Raw genomic sequence first — 15,453 nt, 5'->3', positions numbered from 1 at the left:
TGTGGGGACCACTGATTCAGTGCTGAAATGCCCCCCCCCCCAAGATTCCCTGTTGCCTTATGCCCACAACCCTTCCCGTGAACTCCCCTACCACTGGACATCCATTAGAAAGTGTCCACATCATGACATGATATTTTTTTAAGATTAATAAACCCATCTATTTATTAATAATCTAATCAACTAATACATCCTGTACATAGCTGTATTAATCTGTGTATTTTATATCAGCTTGGTGATGAGCTTTAACTGTTTTGTTTTGCAGATCCTCCTTCGGTGGATATTACTATAGATGGTATGTTCTCAGTTAACATGTTTTGTTTAGTTTATGGCATAAGTATGCAGAACCTGATCCAGCAGACTTCAATCAATTGATCCCACTCAACAGTCCTGACTGACAGATCGCAATCAGGGCCGGATTCCTGACAAGGCCACTGAGGCCAGGCGTCGGGGCAGCAGTGGGTGCAGGGGCGGCGTCGCAGGAACAGGGGGGCAGGGCCACCATCAGGGGGTACAGCCGATACCCATGTACCGGCCCCAGGGCAGCCATCAGGAATTATGGGGCCCCTTACACAGCTTCAGGCAGGTGGGGTTGCCATCCAGGGCCCTGGGGACCTCTGGGCCCTTTAATAAAAACATAAAAAATAAATATATATAAACAAAAATAAAAAATAAACATTTATAACAAATAAAAAAAGGGGGTTTTCCACATGGGACCCTGGGAACCTCTGAGCCCTTTAATAAAAAAAAAAAATTATATATATATATATATATATATATATATATATATATATATATATATATATATATATATATATAAAAAGAAAAAAAAGAAATAAAATAATATAAAAAAAATATTTTTTTTATTAAAAAAGAGGGGTTGCCATCCGGGGGCCCTGGGGACCTCTGGGCCCTTTAATAATAATAATAATAAATATATATACGTATGTGTGTATATATATATATATATAAAATAAAAAAAATATATATTTTTTTATAAAAAAAAAGGGGGGTTGTCATCCGGGGCCCTGTGGATCTCCGGGCCCCCCGTACTCCTAAAAAAAAATTGTCCCTTTAATGAAAAATATATTACAAGAGCCTCACTTGACCTTGACCCTACTGCTGCCACCTGTCGGTCCAGGGTGGGACCAGCTCCCCAGACAACAACAGTGGACACACACAGTACAGCCAAAGCTGGAACAGAGCCCCTGAATTTAGCCAAATAAACACGGTCAGAGGCAACTAACTCTCTGACCACCCTCCAAATTTACAGCAGCACCAGCTATGAACAGTAGCAGGGCGCTACACATGAAATACACTTTTTTTCCATTTGCCGAACTACATTTAAGCAGATTGTCCTTTTGGAGCCAATTAACTACTCTTTAAGGACTCTCCCACCTACTTCTTTTCTTTTCTAGTGACAACCTCAAACTGTACCAGAGGTCACTGGTCAGCCCTTCAGGAACTAACCCCTCAGTCATAAGTTGATCACCACATACTAGATCCCTACTAGACTATTTTTTGTTGGAGATTGTGTTTAATCAAGACCTTGTGAACAGGATGTTCTTTGACCCCCAAAACACATTGGATACTGTTTGGATTGTCCTCATTACTATTATTGGAAGAAAAAAAAAACGAATCTGGACCTCTTAGCAGTGGTGTGGCACTTCAAATTCCATTTTTGTTATATAACACTACAAGCCGAGGCCATGGAGATCCTCTGGGGTTCAGAATATGCCTGCCCAGCTAACCAGATTATTTACATTAACATCAATACTTTAATGCCGCGTACACACGACCGGAAATTCCGACAAGAAAAGTCCGATGTGAGCTTTTGGTCGGAAATTCCGTCTGTGTGTATGCTCCATCGGACTCTTGCTGTCGGAGTTTCCACCACAAAAGATTGAGAGCAGGTTCTCTATTTTTCCGACGGAAAAAGTTCCTATCGGAAATTCTGATCGTCTGCATGCAATTCGAACGCGCAAAAAAAACATGCATGCTCAGAATCAAGCAGAAGAGCCGAACTGCCTATTGAACTTCCATGATCTCGGCTTGTCGTACTTGTTGCAAGTCACCGCGTTCTTGACGGTCGGAATTTCCGACAAGATTTGTTTGCAACACAAGTTTTAGCCAGCATTCCGTCAGAAAAAATCCACGGTTTTCTTGTCGGAATTTCCGATCGTGTGTATGCGGAATAAGATAGCAATACCAATAAGGCCCCGTACACACGAGGAGACATGTCCGATGAAAACGGTCTGCGGATCGTTTTCATCGGACATGTCTCCTGGGAGCTTTTGGTCTGATGTGTGTACACACCATCAGACCAAAATCCCCGCGGACAGAGAATGCGTGACATAGAAGACACCGACGTTCTCAAACACGGAAGTGCAATGCTTCCACGCATGCATCGAATCAATTCGACGCATGCGCGGGATTTTGGGACGCTGGTTACACGTCATAACCAGCGGACATGTCCGATTAGGTGTACTCACCATCCGACATGTCCGACGGACATGTTTCCAGCAGCCACGTTTCTTAGCTTGCTAAGAAACTTTTTTCCGCTGGAAACCTGTCCGCTCGGACATGTCCGCGGAAACTGGTCCGCGGACCAATTTTAGCGGACATGTTCGACCGTGTGTATGCGGCCTAAGAGAGATTTATGGATCCTGTATTTAATTTCCACTTTCCTCAACAAGAGCTGCCCACTTAAAGATTGACAGTGTTAATAACCACTTGCCGACTGCCTAACAAAGATATACGTCCGCAGAATGAACAACACACGGATATATGTCATATTTATATTATATATAGTGGTTTATAGGTATTGTTATTAGATTTCACTAGCGCCACTCATTTTTCCTAGTTCTTATTATGCATAGTTACAAGTTTAATTTCTGTTAATTACATTTTTTTCACTAAAGTGGCAGCTGTATTTATATTTTGTTTCATTGGCGCAGTGGTGGTATAGGGTATCAGGGGCGGTCATATATCTAGTACCAGCAGCTCATTGTCAATATATATATATATATATATTTATATATATATATATATATATATATATATATATATATATATATATACATATATATATGTTAAGGTCAAGTTCAATATTTTTATAACTATAACTTTTACTTTGGTCTGTAAGGTTCTTCCCCAGATGCAAACTCACCCATTATTATGATAGAAGGACAAACTAAGAGCTTGGAATGTAATGTGGACAGTAACCCTGTGGCTGAAATTACCTGGTTTCATGAAGATCGACAGCTACCAGTGATTAACCAAACCTACAAATTAAAGAATATCAGTCTTAACTATGCAGGAAGGTACAATTGCAAAGCAAGTAATCATCATGGGACGGCAGAAAAAAACATTTCCATCTCTGTGTGCTGTAAGTATATTTAAAAAAAGGAGTATGGTCCCTTAGTGGCAACATCTTCCCCTCTACCTCTGACCACGACAGGTTCTCTGGCCGGCAGAACCGTTACTTCTGGTTGGACTGGAAGCCGCAATCCCAACATTACGCTGCTCTCCTGCTTCTGGATAGGCCCCTCAGACAGCCTAGCAGCCAGATGTCCACAGGATAGGCCTCAGGCTTCCAGCCTAGCAGCCTCGGGCAGCACAACACACGTCCACCCAGACAATGTCCAGTGGCACAGAACCCCCGATCACCTGACCCAAATAAATAGGCTCTCCCAGCAGGCCAAGGTACCCAAGAAGGTACCCATTGGCTGAGATACCCCATTCATTCCTAATCTGTCCATGCAATGCCCTTTCCTTATTTAATGTCACCAGATACCTGGCACCTAGCGACAGAAGTGCAGCAATTCCAGAATTAGGATGAAGTCAATTGACCTCCTAGCAATTGGCCAAGGCAACTATCACTTGGCAGACAAATTTAATAGCAAACCAGCATAAACATCAGGGTGCTACATATGTAAACCTAGTGGTGCCTTTCAAATACCCGGGCATTAACCTTGCATGACGTGACCTAATGATGATTATATTTTTTTGTGCTTGAGTTGAGAATCTTTTCAGGGAATACTTTTACATATGCTCTTTATAAATATTGTTGTAGATCACCCAAGAACACCAGAGATCACCTGTTTCGTAACCAGCAAAGACCTAAATGACAGTGATTGCACCATGAAAGACAACAACACTATATACGCTTTAGAGGGGTCACCGCTCTCCCTGACCTGCTCTGCTGATAGTGAACCAGTATCTAACTTAACGTGGATGTCCTCCAATGAATCCGAGATGGCTTCCCCTATGGATACACTCGTTCTCACCAATTTGTCATTCGCTGATGAAGGACCATATAGCTGCCAAGCCACAAATGCTTATGGAACATTAAGGACTTCAGTAAATGTCCAGATTATGTGTAAGTAAAGGTCCTTGTTTTTTTTTTTTTTTTGCAGCCCTAATGTCATGTAATACTATATCATTCTGTGAATGATCTAGAAGAAGCAGCATCTATTTCATCTAAATCTGAACAAAAGCCACCAAAAATCCATTAAAGTAACCCTATCGCTGGCTTAATTTTTTTTCACAAACCAGGATCCGCAAAAAAAGGGGCTTCATATCCTCTTGTCCTGTGATCTTCACTCTCCTACAACATCAACACACTTTCGAGAGTGTGGTGTGCCTGCTTACCCCCCATGTGCTGCAGTTCCTTTTGAAGACCACATCATTACTATTACTATGAACTGTAGTAGCAAAGGGAGTAACATAATGATCCACAGCATGTAGCAGAGGACCTGGCATCCAACACATCTAGAAGTGTGTTGGATGTGAAGAGGCCCATGTTCTGCAATGGATCAATCATCGGAAGAATGAGTGTCAAAACAGGTGAGATTCTTTGCAGATCACTTTAAATCCATTTTAACAAAAAGTTTACATTAGGTACCTATATCTTCCCATCCCACTCTTCAACAAAATACAGTCAGGCTTAGTGCTGCTCAACTATTCACAGTAAGCTTTGTAATCTTTGAATGAATGCAAAACTTCCTTCGAGTGGCCGAGGTTGAGATTGTGATGTCATCCACATGCCTCTCTGCCTCAGCCAATCAGAGCAAGCTTTCTATTCGTTCATAGAATATAAGGCGCGCTCCCGAGTCCTATAGCTGGCGTCCATAGCCGTCGACTACAGGACTCGGCCTCGCACCTTGGCCCCTGCGTCATTGGGGTTGATTGATAGCAGCACGAGCCAATGGCTGCACTGCTATCAATCTATCCAATGAAGAATGGGCTGAGAAGAACCAAGAAGCAGGCGCGTTCTCAACGCAGGAATTTTCGAGGGCTCAGGTAAGTAAATGGGGGCTCGGGGGGGCTGTAAGTAGCGGATGTTTTTTCACCTTAATGCGTAGGATGCATTAAGGTGAAAAAACATGAAGGTTTACAACCCCTTTAGCAAGTCAACTTTGAGTATATTTTTTTATTGGTTTAGTACTAAACAATGAATCATGTTTATCATACTACACATTGCGGGATATTACTTTTTTTTTTTTACAAATGTCATCTTTTTATAGATAGACCCAGAATTGTCAATGGAAGAAATTCCAGTTGTTGGAAAGTTGATGAAAATCACCTAGCATGTACATGTTTAATTGAGTCACTTCCTAAGCCAACTGTAAAGTGGAAAATCAATGGGAGGTTCATTAACGTATCAAACCACATGAATGGCAAAGTTAGTATTTTCACTGAGAGATCTAATTCAGTTACCAACAGTACACTGTACCTTCCAGTCAACACAGAAGAGAGTCAGAATATACAGTGTGTGGCTTCCAACAAACATGGAGAGCTTGTTCTGGAGCTATTCAATGAGACAGGTAAGGACCTGACGAACTTACACAAAGGGGTTAATTAACTAAAAGAAAATAGGCTGTTCACTTTGAATACCCAATTATGTGTAAGGGAAATTAAAACGACAAGACATGTTTGAGGAGAACACAACTCACCTTATAAATTGGACTCAACAATCGTTCCCTAACAGCAGTGTCATCTACCCCTCGCTAAATTCCAACACACTGCCAAAGGGCTACTGGAAGAGTAAACCTTTTATAGCGTGTGGGCTGGGACTTTGGCCCAAAAAACTCTGGTTAGGTGCAAGACTTAGCCAATGGTGTGCTTTTTTGTAATGCATCATGGGACATTCTTTAGGGAAATTCTTGTTGAATATCCAGAAAGTTTGGAATAAATCTGAACTTCCAAACCGGCAGATTTTGATCTGACCTCAAAGTTCATCCCTAGTAAGCAGGACTATTTCTTCATCCAGTATATGAATATATGGCAGGTTCTCAGACATTTTATGGAGCCAATTTCACTTTTTCAGAGGAACATTAACTGTTTACAAAGATTAACTTTACAGTATGAGCGCCTTATATATCAGCATAGGGTATCTCCACCCAAATTTGGAAATGTGTGGGTAGAATGGCTGAGTACACCTGGGCTGGCACTCATAGACAGGCCCAGATTTACTCCCTTTGTCGCCCCAAGACCGGGTCCTTTAATGCCGCCCCCGCTCCTCCCCTTCTCTATACACAATACAGGCCCCTTTCACTCTTATGTTATTGGTCTCCCCTCCCCTAGCATAGGGTATCTCCACCCAAATTTGAAAATGTGTCGGTAGAATGGCTGAGTACACTTGGGCTGGCACTCATAGACAGGCCCGGATTCACTCCCTTTGCCGCCCCAAGGCCAGGTCCTTTAATGCCGCCCCCCCTCCTCCCCTTCTCTATACACAATACAGGCCCCTTTCACTCATTTTAGTGAATTACAAGCTCCTCCTCTGACTCTAGAACCCTCCCCTATATTAACACCCATATTTCAGGCTATCTCTCCCACACTAGTTCCCTCTCATAAATACAGAATGACCACTCCTACTCCTCCAAGCCCCGCCTCCTCTTGCTCTCCAGGACACCAATGGCAGCACACACCTGCTCCAGACATTCAATGACTTTGTTCATATAATCCTCTCCTGACACTTTTACGGAGTGAACGGGAAGTCCATGGGGATGCCAGCCACTTGAATCTGAGGCTTGTCCGTGCCTCACCCCCCCCCCACTCGGGTCGCCGCTTGCCTCAGCTTCACAATTCCCACCCGTACGTCATGACGTCAGTGGGACACCCACGTTCCGTCCACTGGTGACTTCACGCTCTCCAACTTCCTGGTAGAAACTGAGGAAATCGCTGGGGCGGAGCTGTGAGCGGGGCGGAAAGGGATGGAAAGGGGCTTTACTGTTCCGTTCGGGGGACATAAAATTGGGTGCTGGGGAGGCAGAAAGCAGCCAGGCAAAGAGGTGCCGTGGCGCCGCCCCTGCACTCACTGCCGCCCCAAGGCCTGGCCTCTGTGGCCTTGTCTGGAATCCAGCCCTGCTCGTAGATCTGATATTGCATAGAATTTTAATATGATATTGAAACATAAGTGACCTGACCCCCCCAATCAGTGGGCAAATTGCTTGTTGAGCTCTCAGTAGGTCAAATGGATGTAACGTTTCAAGCTGGTGAAATACTTTAAATACATTGAGTATTTTATGTGCTCGTCTTTGGAAGCATTGTATATCTAATTGCTGACTGACTACTAACATACATTATACTGTATGTACTCTGGAATGTTTTGTTCTGACGTTTCTCAATTATTATTCCTCTTGATTAAAAAAAAAAAAAAAGAAAAGCTGTGGTACAACAAGAAGTGGACTCTGTTCAATTGACCACCGATTTGACAGTAGGTGCTTGTACACTAAACCCTGAGTTTGAGCTTTTATAGTTACTTTAATAAAATACGTACTGTTTTTTTTTTTTTTTAATAACAACTAAAAAATCTCAAAATGTTATTGATAACAACTGAAAAATCATGCCAACCAAAAGTCCCATTTCCATTTCTCAAAACGACTTTGTCTTTGGGCTTAGAGCAGGTCAATACCTAATTTAATTAAAATGAGGTAGACGGCCTTATTTTACTCTGTCTATTTCTTGTCTACTATTATTGACCATTAGGCCCCGTACACACGAGGGGACATGTCCGATGAAAACGGTCCGCGGACCGTTTTCATCGGACATGTCTGCTCTGAGATTTCTGTCTGATGGTTGTACACACCATCAAACAGAAATCCGCGCGGACAGGATACGCGGTGACGTGTGCGACCCTGGAAGGTCAATGCTTCCACGCATGCGTCGAATCACTTCGACGCATGCGAGGGCTTTCAGCTGAGCGGACATGTCCGGTGAGTCGTACAGACGACCGAACATGTCTGACGGACAGGCTTCCAGCGGACATGTTTCTTAGCATGCTAAGAAACATTTGTCCGCTGGAAACCTGTCCGATCCGCCGGAAAATTGTCCGGTCGGCCGTACACACGACCGAACATGTCCGCGGAAACTGGTCCGACGGACCAGTTTCAGCGGACATGTTCGGTCGTGTGTACAAGGCCTAAGAGTTAAAGTGGAACTTTCGTTTTTTACCATCTGTGTTCCATTGTTACTTTACTTCCTGTCCCATAACCTAAACAAGAAGGGAGAGGAAATCTCTCCAAAGTGCAAGAATCCCAAGTTGTCACCTGAACCAGTACCCCCTTAATTACTATTCATGGGACAACCCAAAACCTGGTATTTTTTTTTTCACTTCTTCTTTAGGTGATAATGGTACACAGGACAAATAGAGAGGGTGAATCTCCCTCAATGGGGGCACAGACAGCAATAAAACCTGATAAAAGGGAAAAAAGGGGGCGCTTACTCAAAAACTAAATCACTATAAAAAGACATCCAACAAATGAAAATTAAATAAATAAATATATCAAAATCAATTAATAAATAATTAAATAAAGAACTCAAAATATGCAACATTCCAGTGCCAAAAACATGAATAAATAAATGCAAAACAATTCCAAGTGAACAGGTGTAAAATTGTAATGTAAATGCCCATATGTGACAAGTGAATACTAGTCCATCAATAAAAAACATATATAATAAATAAATAAATAGATAGATAGATAGATAGATAGATAGATAGATAGATAGATAGATAGATAGATAGATAGATAGAAAATTAATATAAAATAATTCCGTGCAAACACAGCCAAAGGTGCAATGCAAGTGCAAAAAAAGTCTAAATAGATTCTTCAAAACGGTCAAAGTCCACAATAATGTACAATGAACTCCAAAGGTGCAGGCAAAATTAGTTTCACAGGAAAAAGTGCAAATGCTGCTCACTCCGGTGCAAGTGCCAGAACAATTTCCCCCAGACTCTCACCTTAATAGGCTTAAAATTAAGCCTTTCTGCGGTATCTCTTTAAAACCGATTCTCACATGTTGGATGTTTGTTATAGTTATTTCGTTTTTGAGTAAGCGCCCCCTTTTTTCCCTTTTATCCAATACTGTTTTATGTGTGTGAACACCCTTAGGCGGCTGCTGCTTATTTTAGGTTCATTAGTATTCATTTCTTCACCTGATATCTCTCTAATCCCTCTCCCCTCTATCCAAAACTAAATAAAAGTTTTGCTTTTAGTTATACTTCAAATTATTTTCTTAATTGTAATTACCTTTTTTTCTTTCTCAGCTCAGTCGGCATCTAAAGCATTTCCAGCTGCTGTGATATATGGTGGATGTGTTGCTGTTGTATTAATAGTGATTGGAATTTTATTAATCATTTTCTGCAGAAAGTAAGTCTTTTCATAATTGCACATGTATGTTGATACAATGAAATACATTTCCCCCAATGTTTCACCTTTATTTGTCTATTTAAAACCCCACTCGAGTTTAAATAAAAATAATGTATTTCCCTGCAGGAGTTACAAAAAAAAAAGAAAACAGCTCGGTACTCATAATTATGTCTTCCCGGTCTTACAGCACGATTTCAGCCCATTGATTCAGAAGGAAATTGAATAAAAGTTTGATCATCGTCTTAACTGATCCGACTTGTGGCATACGACTTTTTTTTTTATTGCATGTGCCCTTCCAGGAAATCCAATCTTTTTATTGGTCCTTGTGCCCATTGTCTCCAGTACAGAAAGTGCCTTAGCTAAGGGCCGATATATTCAAGGCCAATTAACTCAAGATGGCTTTGATTAGAAATGCTAGGGGGAGTTTGGCTACTCTTTGTAAAGTGAAGCTTTACCTAATTTACAAAACAGTTTAGTTGTCTTTAGTAAATCAACCCCTATGTCTCCATGCTTTATTTTTTTGAGAAATCCCTTTGATTTGATTTGATTTTTATTATTTGTTGAGCGCCAAATACAGTTCATGAACTGCGCCTAAGCGCTAGACAGACCAAATACATATACTGTTAATCAAAAAAAAATAAGCATAGCAGATATCACATACAGAATATATTAGTAATAAATAACAACTGAAATAGCATAAGGAGGATCATCTAAAACAGAGGGGAAAAAAGAAAAGTTGAAGAAGCAGAATACCAGTCCACATTTAAGTAGGCAGCAGCAAGGCAGGACGGGCTGGTGAGCTGGTTAGTGGTAAATAGCACATGTCCCTTATTCATATACATTGGAAAGTAAGTGGGTCTTCAGTACCTTGCGAAAATGAGTTAGCGAGTTAATTTTCCTCATACTCTCAGGAAGATTATTCCATAGGAATACACCAAAGACTTGGAGAGTTTTTCCACCAGCTGCCGCAAAATTATATGGTTTCGGCATAAGGCGGTTTTAATTCGCCAAACGTAAAGATCTTTTTGGGGTATAGTGGGAAACTATACTCAATAAATAGATTGGACCTTGACTCCAATATGCCTTAAAAACAAGGTAGAGGGTCTTGAATTCAGCCCTTTTGGCAATGGGTAGCCAGTGAAGCTCTCGAAGGGAGCTTGTAACGTGTTCTCTGTAATTTAGGCCTTTTGATCAGGCGAGCGGCATGGTTTTGAACTAACTGCAATTTAGCAATCCATTTCTTTGGGAGATTTAATAAGAAAACATTTGAGTAATCCAACCTAGAAAGTATGAATGCTTGTACAAGTTTTTTCCGATTCACTTCGGTAAACATATTTTTTAGCTTCCGAAGGAAATATAGATAGTAGCTTGCATTTTTCACGATATTTAAGACATGTGGTATAAATGTGAGTTCCGAGTCGAACCAGACCCCTAAGTTCTTAATCTTTTTGGCAGGCGTTGGAGTAGTGCCAAATGATATGGGCCAGTTAGAAATTGGTGATATAGGTGTAATTTTACCAATTAAAAGAACTTCGGTCTTAGCAGTGTTAATACCAAGTCTACTAGAAAGCATCCATTGATGTATTTCAGCTAAACAAAGTTAGAGTTTCAATTGCATATCTGTACCGCTAGCCATATCTACCAGTATTTGAAAAACACCCCCCCTCTCTAGCATTTCTAACCAAAGCCATCATGAGTTGATTGGCCTTGAATTCATCGGGCCATAGCTAAAGCATGCAGGCAGGGGGGTGTACTCAACTAAGAAAGCTTCCCCTCCTTCCCTTCTTCCATGAAGACTCCTGAGATGTATGACATCATTTTGGTCTAGGCCAGAAACCAGGAAGCAACTGAAAAAAAAAATAATAATATTTAAATGTAGCATATCTTCCCATATATTTACCAATGCTAGCAGCATACACCTTAAACATAGTTAATAATGATTGAAAGAGTTTAGTTCTGTTTTAGGTTCTAAATGGTGCAAGTTAGATTCCTATTGGTTGCTCTGGGTTCAACATTGAAGACCTACTTTGTTCTCTTTTATTGCATAAGCCCAATTTTTGTATTCAGTTAGGTAGATTCAGTAAGATTGCCGCAGCTTTGCGGCGGCGTAGCTTAAGGAATTTAAGCTACGCCGCCGTAAGTTAGCGAGGCAAGTACATGATTCACAATGTACTTGCCTGCTAAGTTACGGCGGCGTAGCCTAAAGCGGCGGGCGTAAGGGCGCCAAATTCAAATGTGTTTGAGGGGGGCGTGTTTTATGTTAATAGTGCTTGACCTTAAGTTTTTTACGTTTTTTTCGAACTGCGCATGCGCCGTGCGCCTACATTTCCCAGTGTGCATTGCGGCTAAGTATGCCGCACGGGCCTATTGATTTCGACGTGGACGTAAACGATGTAAATCGCTATTCGCGGACGACTTACGCAAACCATGTAAAAATTTCGAATCTCGAAGCGGGAACGGCGGCCATACTTTAACATTGCTATTCCATCTAATAGATGGAATAACTTTAGGCCTGGTAATGGCTTACATAAACGGCATAAATGTACTGCGGCGGCCGGGCGTACGTTCGTGAATCGGCGTATCTACTAATTTACATATTCTACGCCGACCGCAATGGAAGCGCCACCTAGCGGCCATCCAAAATATTGCAACCTAAGATAGGACGGCGCAAGCCGTCGTATCTTAGATATGTTTAAGTGTATCTCTGTTTGAGCATACACTTAAACATAAGTTGGCGTAGATTCTGAGTTAGGTCGGCTTATCTACTGATAAGCCGGCCTAACTCTTACTGAATCTACCTAAATATGTGCATTGAACAATGATAATGTGCGGAACAATGTTAAACGTTTCACATAACCATATTCAGTTAAAGTGGATATAAACCCGATTTTTTTTTTTTTTTGATGTCACAATGTAGAGTATAAGATTTCCTATCATCTGTGCCCAGTCTTGCCACAAAGAGTTAATGCAGCTCTGAGCAATCCTCTTGTATTGTTCAGTGAAATAAAACGGACTTACAGAGAAAAACCTTAGTCCGTTCCACCCCCTTGCTGTGAGTGACAGGTTATTTACATATCTCATGCACTAGCCTGGAGACAGGCATTATTTTTTAATTCCCACCCCCACTCCTTTTCTGAAGTCATGTGGTTACATTTCTGGATTTTGACTGGATGTTAGTGATCAAAGCAGAATTCAGTGTAAGTAATACATAGGACAAAATGCATGTTGACAAGGGGAGTGTAGAGGTGGGCGGGGAGCCTACTGACATCACGACTCCACCCACAGAGCTCCAGACAACAGATCCACCCGCAGAATCTGCAGTTTTTCAGTTCTTATAACAGACAGAGGGGAGATATTTGACAGGTAAGGATACATGCAGGAGGCGTCTATATCCTTATAGATCAGCACTATGGCAGTAGTTTAGAAAGGACGAGAGTGGCTTTACATCCACTTTAATTAAATTGCTAATAAATTACTGGATCCCTTGGGCTAGTGAACTTTGAAAATATAAGTTCCCCCTGTTGTCTTTGTGTATTAGTCAGACAATGTTGACAATTTTTTTTTTTACATTTTTCAGAAGAAAGATGACAAAGAAGAAAGAAAATTCCAGGAAGACCCATGTCAGTGTTACTGATCCGATCTATGGCAATTCAGAAATGTTTTATAATGTGAGTGATCCAAGCTAATTTTTTCTGCTATATTTTATACAAGTTTCAAATGCTTTTATAAAGAGCTCAAACATGTGTAAGTGATTAGGAAACTTGAGTTTCCTTCCCCAATGGCAAATGAAATAGATAAGGTTACATCCTTTTCGAAGATACAACATTTTTAGTAAAGGTTATAAGTTCTTAAATATTATAATACTTCTTAATTAGGATATTAATAACAACATTTGGTTTTCAATGAATACATAGCGGTAGATTCAAATAGCCCGGCGTAAATTTCTGCGGGCGTAGCGTATCTCAGATACGCTACGCCGCCGTAACTTAGTGAGGCAGGTTCTGTATTCAGAAAGAACCTGCGCCCTAAGTTAAGGCGGCGTAGCGTATGTGGTCTGGCGTAAGCCAGCGGAATTCAAATTCTCCATACAGTGGTTGTGTTGTATGGTAAAGAAGGCTGACCCCACGTAATTGACATTTTTGACTAACGGCGCATGCGCCGTCCGTGAACGTAATCCAGTGCGCATGCTCCAAATTAACCCACGTAAATTACGCACAGCCCTATTTGCGAACGACTTACCCAAACTACGTAATCAACGGAAAATTAGACGCTGGCCCGACGTCCATACTTAACATAGGATACACCTCATATAACAGGGGTAACTTTACGCCGGAAAAAGCCTAACGTAAACGGCTTAAAAAAATGCGCCAGGCGGACGTACATTTCTGAATCGGCGTATCTACCTAATTTGCATATTCCTAGCGTAAATCGACGGAAGCGCCACCTAGCGGCCAGCGTAAATATGCAACTAAGATACGACGGCGTAAGGGACTTACGCCAGTCGGATCTTAGCCAAATTCCGGCGTATCTTGTTTTCTATATACAGAAAAAAGATACGCCGCAGCATCCTAGAAGTTAAGCCGCGTATCAATAGATACACCAGCGTAACTTCTTTCTGAATCTACCCCATAGTGTAATATTTAGTAATTGATTCAGATATTTAGTAATCTTATATTATACAAGTTAAGTAATTCTTATTTCAGCTACTCAGGGCTTTTTTTCTCAGGGAATAGGTGCAGGTGCTCCCTTCTTCCGAATCACCCCTTGTCTTCTGCCCCTACCCACCTCCAAGCACCATCCCTGGAATCCACCCCCTACCCACCTTGCAGTACCATCCCTTTTAAGAGAATACAGAACCGAGTATTTTGTATGTAATTTGATATTGATAACAAGAAAAGCAATAAAATAGATCCCCTGCAGCCAACAACAATAGACCCGCCCAGCAACACACTAAAAAATACCCCCCACCCCAGCAACAATAGACTCCCACTAGCAACAATAGACCCCTCCCCCAAAAGTAGACCCCTCCCCCAACAGTAGACCCCCTCCCAGCAACAACTACCCCCACTCCAGCAACAATAGATCCTCCACCAGCAACAATAAACCTCTCCGGCAACACTAGATGCACCACAGCGACCATAGATTAGCCAGCATCAGTAGACCCTCCAGTACACTCTAGTAGCCCTTACCATTACATACATTCTGTGCTGGAGGTGCCGGAACTGCGTTCCCCCGTGTTCCCGCTGAAAAAAAGCCCTGCAGCTACTCACATAGTTCATAGCCCAACCCTCAGGAAAGTAATGCATAGAGACTGAATAATCCACCCCTGTGTAAATAAGGAGATATTTAAAATGTGCGGGCTTTCTGTGGAAGTACAGGGAATGTTAAATTAGCCTCTTTAGAAAGGTAGGGGATGTTTTTCATAGGTTTGTGTTGTAAGCAAAAAGCTAGAGAGAAGGTGGGGGCTGGTATAAGAGCAGACGTGAGGAGACGCGTTGGCGCTAGAATACTTCACACACACATGAACACACTTGGAAAAGATGAAGGAAGCTGACAATGCTTCTCATACAAGCCACACACACAACGATACATTTATACAATCTTCACTTCAAGAATAAGAAACTTATTGATGCTATTTTTATATTCTGCATTTCGATAGTGTTCTTGTAACATTTTGCTATTTTATTATTAAATCAATTTTGGAGTTTTTACACGAGAACTGATTTTCTTGGAACTTTTCAAATCAATATGAATTATTGAATATCGATTATTAATACAGTAATATCTCGATTTAACAGCT

The 15,453-nt window shown here is 41.4% G+C and overlaps 1 protein-coding gene across 2 annotated transcripts in view; it reads left to right on the top strand.

Annotated features, from left to right (window-relative positions):
• Positions 1-15,453, top strand: part of LOC120916355 (sialic acid-binding Ig-like lectin 12) — a 32,961-nt gene that overhangs the window by 13,744 nt on the left and 3,764 nt on the right. Inside the window, exons 5-10 of one of the 2 annotated variants that reach the window (XM_040327271.1) lie at positions 263-292; positions 3,143-3,385; positions 4,073-4,378; positions 5,526-5,825; positions 9,551-9,653; positions 13,231-13,321. In XM_040327271.1, coding sequence (XP_040183205.1) covers positions 263-292; positions 3,143-3,385; positions 4,073-4,378; positions 5,526-5,825; positions 9,551-9,653; positions 13,231-13,321 — 1,073 coding nt within the window. The remainder of the gene's footprint in view (positions 1-262; positions 293-3,142; positions 3,386-4,072; positions 4,379-5,525; positions 5,826-9,550; positions 9,654-13,230; positions 13,322-15,453) is intronic. The other variant, XM_040327272.1, reaches the window with a different exon arrangement.

The sequence above is a fragment of the Rana temporaria genome, chromosome 10 (assembly GCF_905171775.1).
Source record: "Rana temporaria chromosome 10, aRanTem1.1, whole genome shotgun sequence".
Lineage (NCBI taxonomy): Eukaryota > Metazoa > Chordata > Amphibia > Anura > Ranidae > Rana > Rana temporaria.
This window is presented reverse-complemented; position numbering and strand designations above follow the sequence as displayed.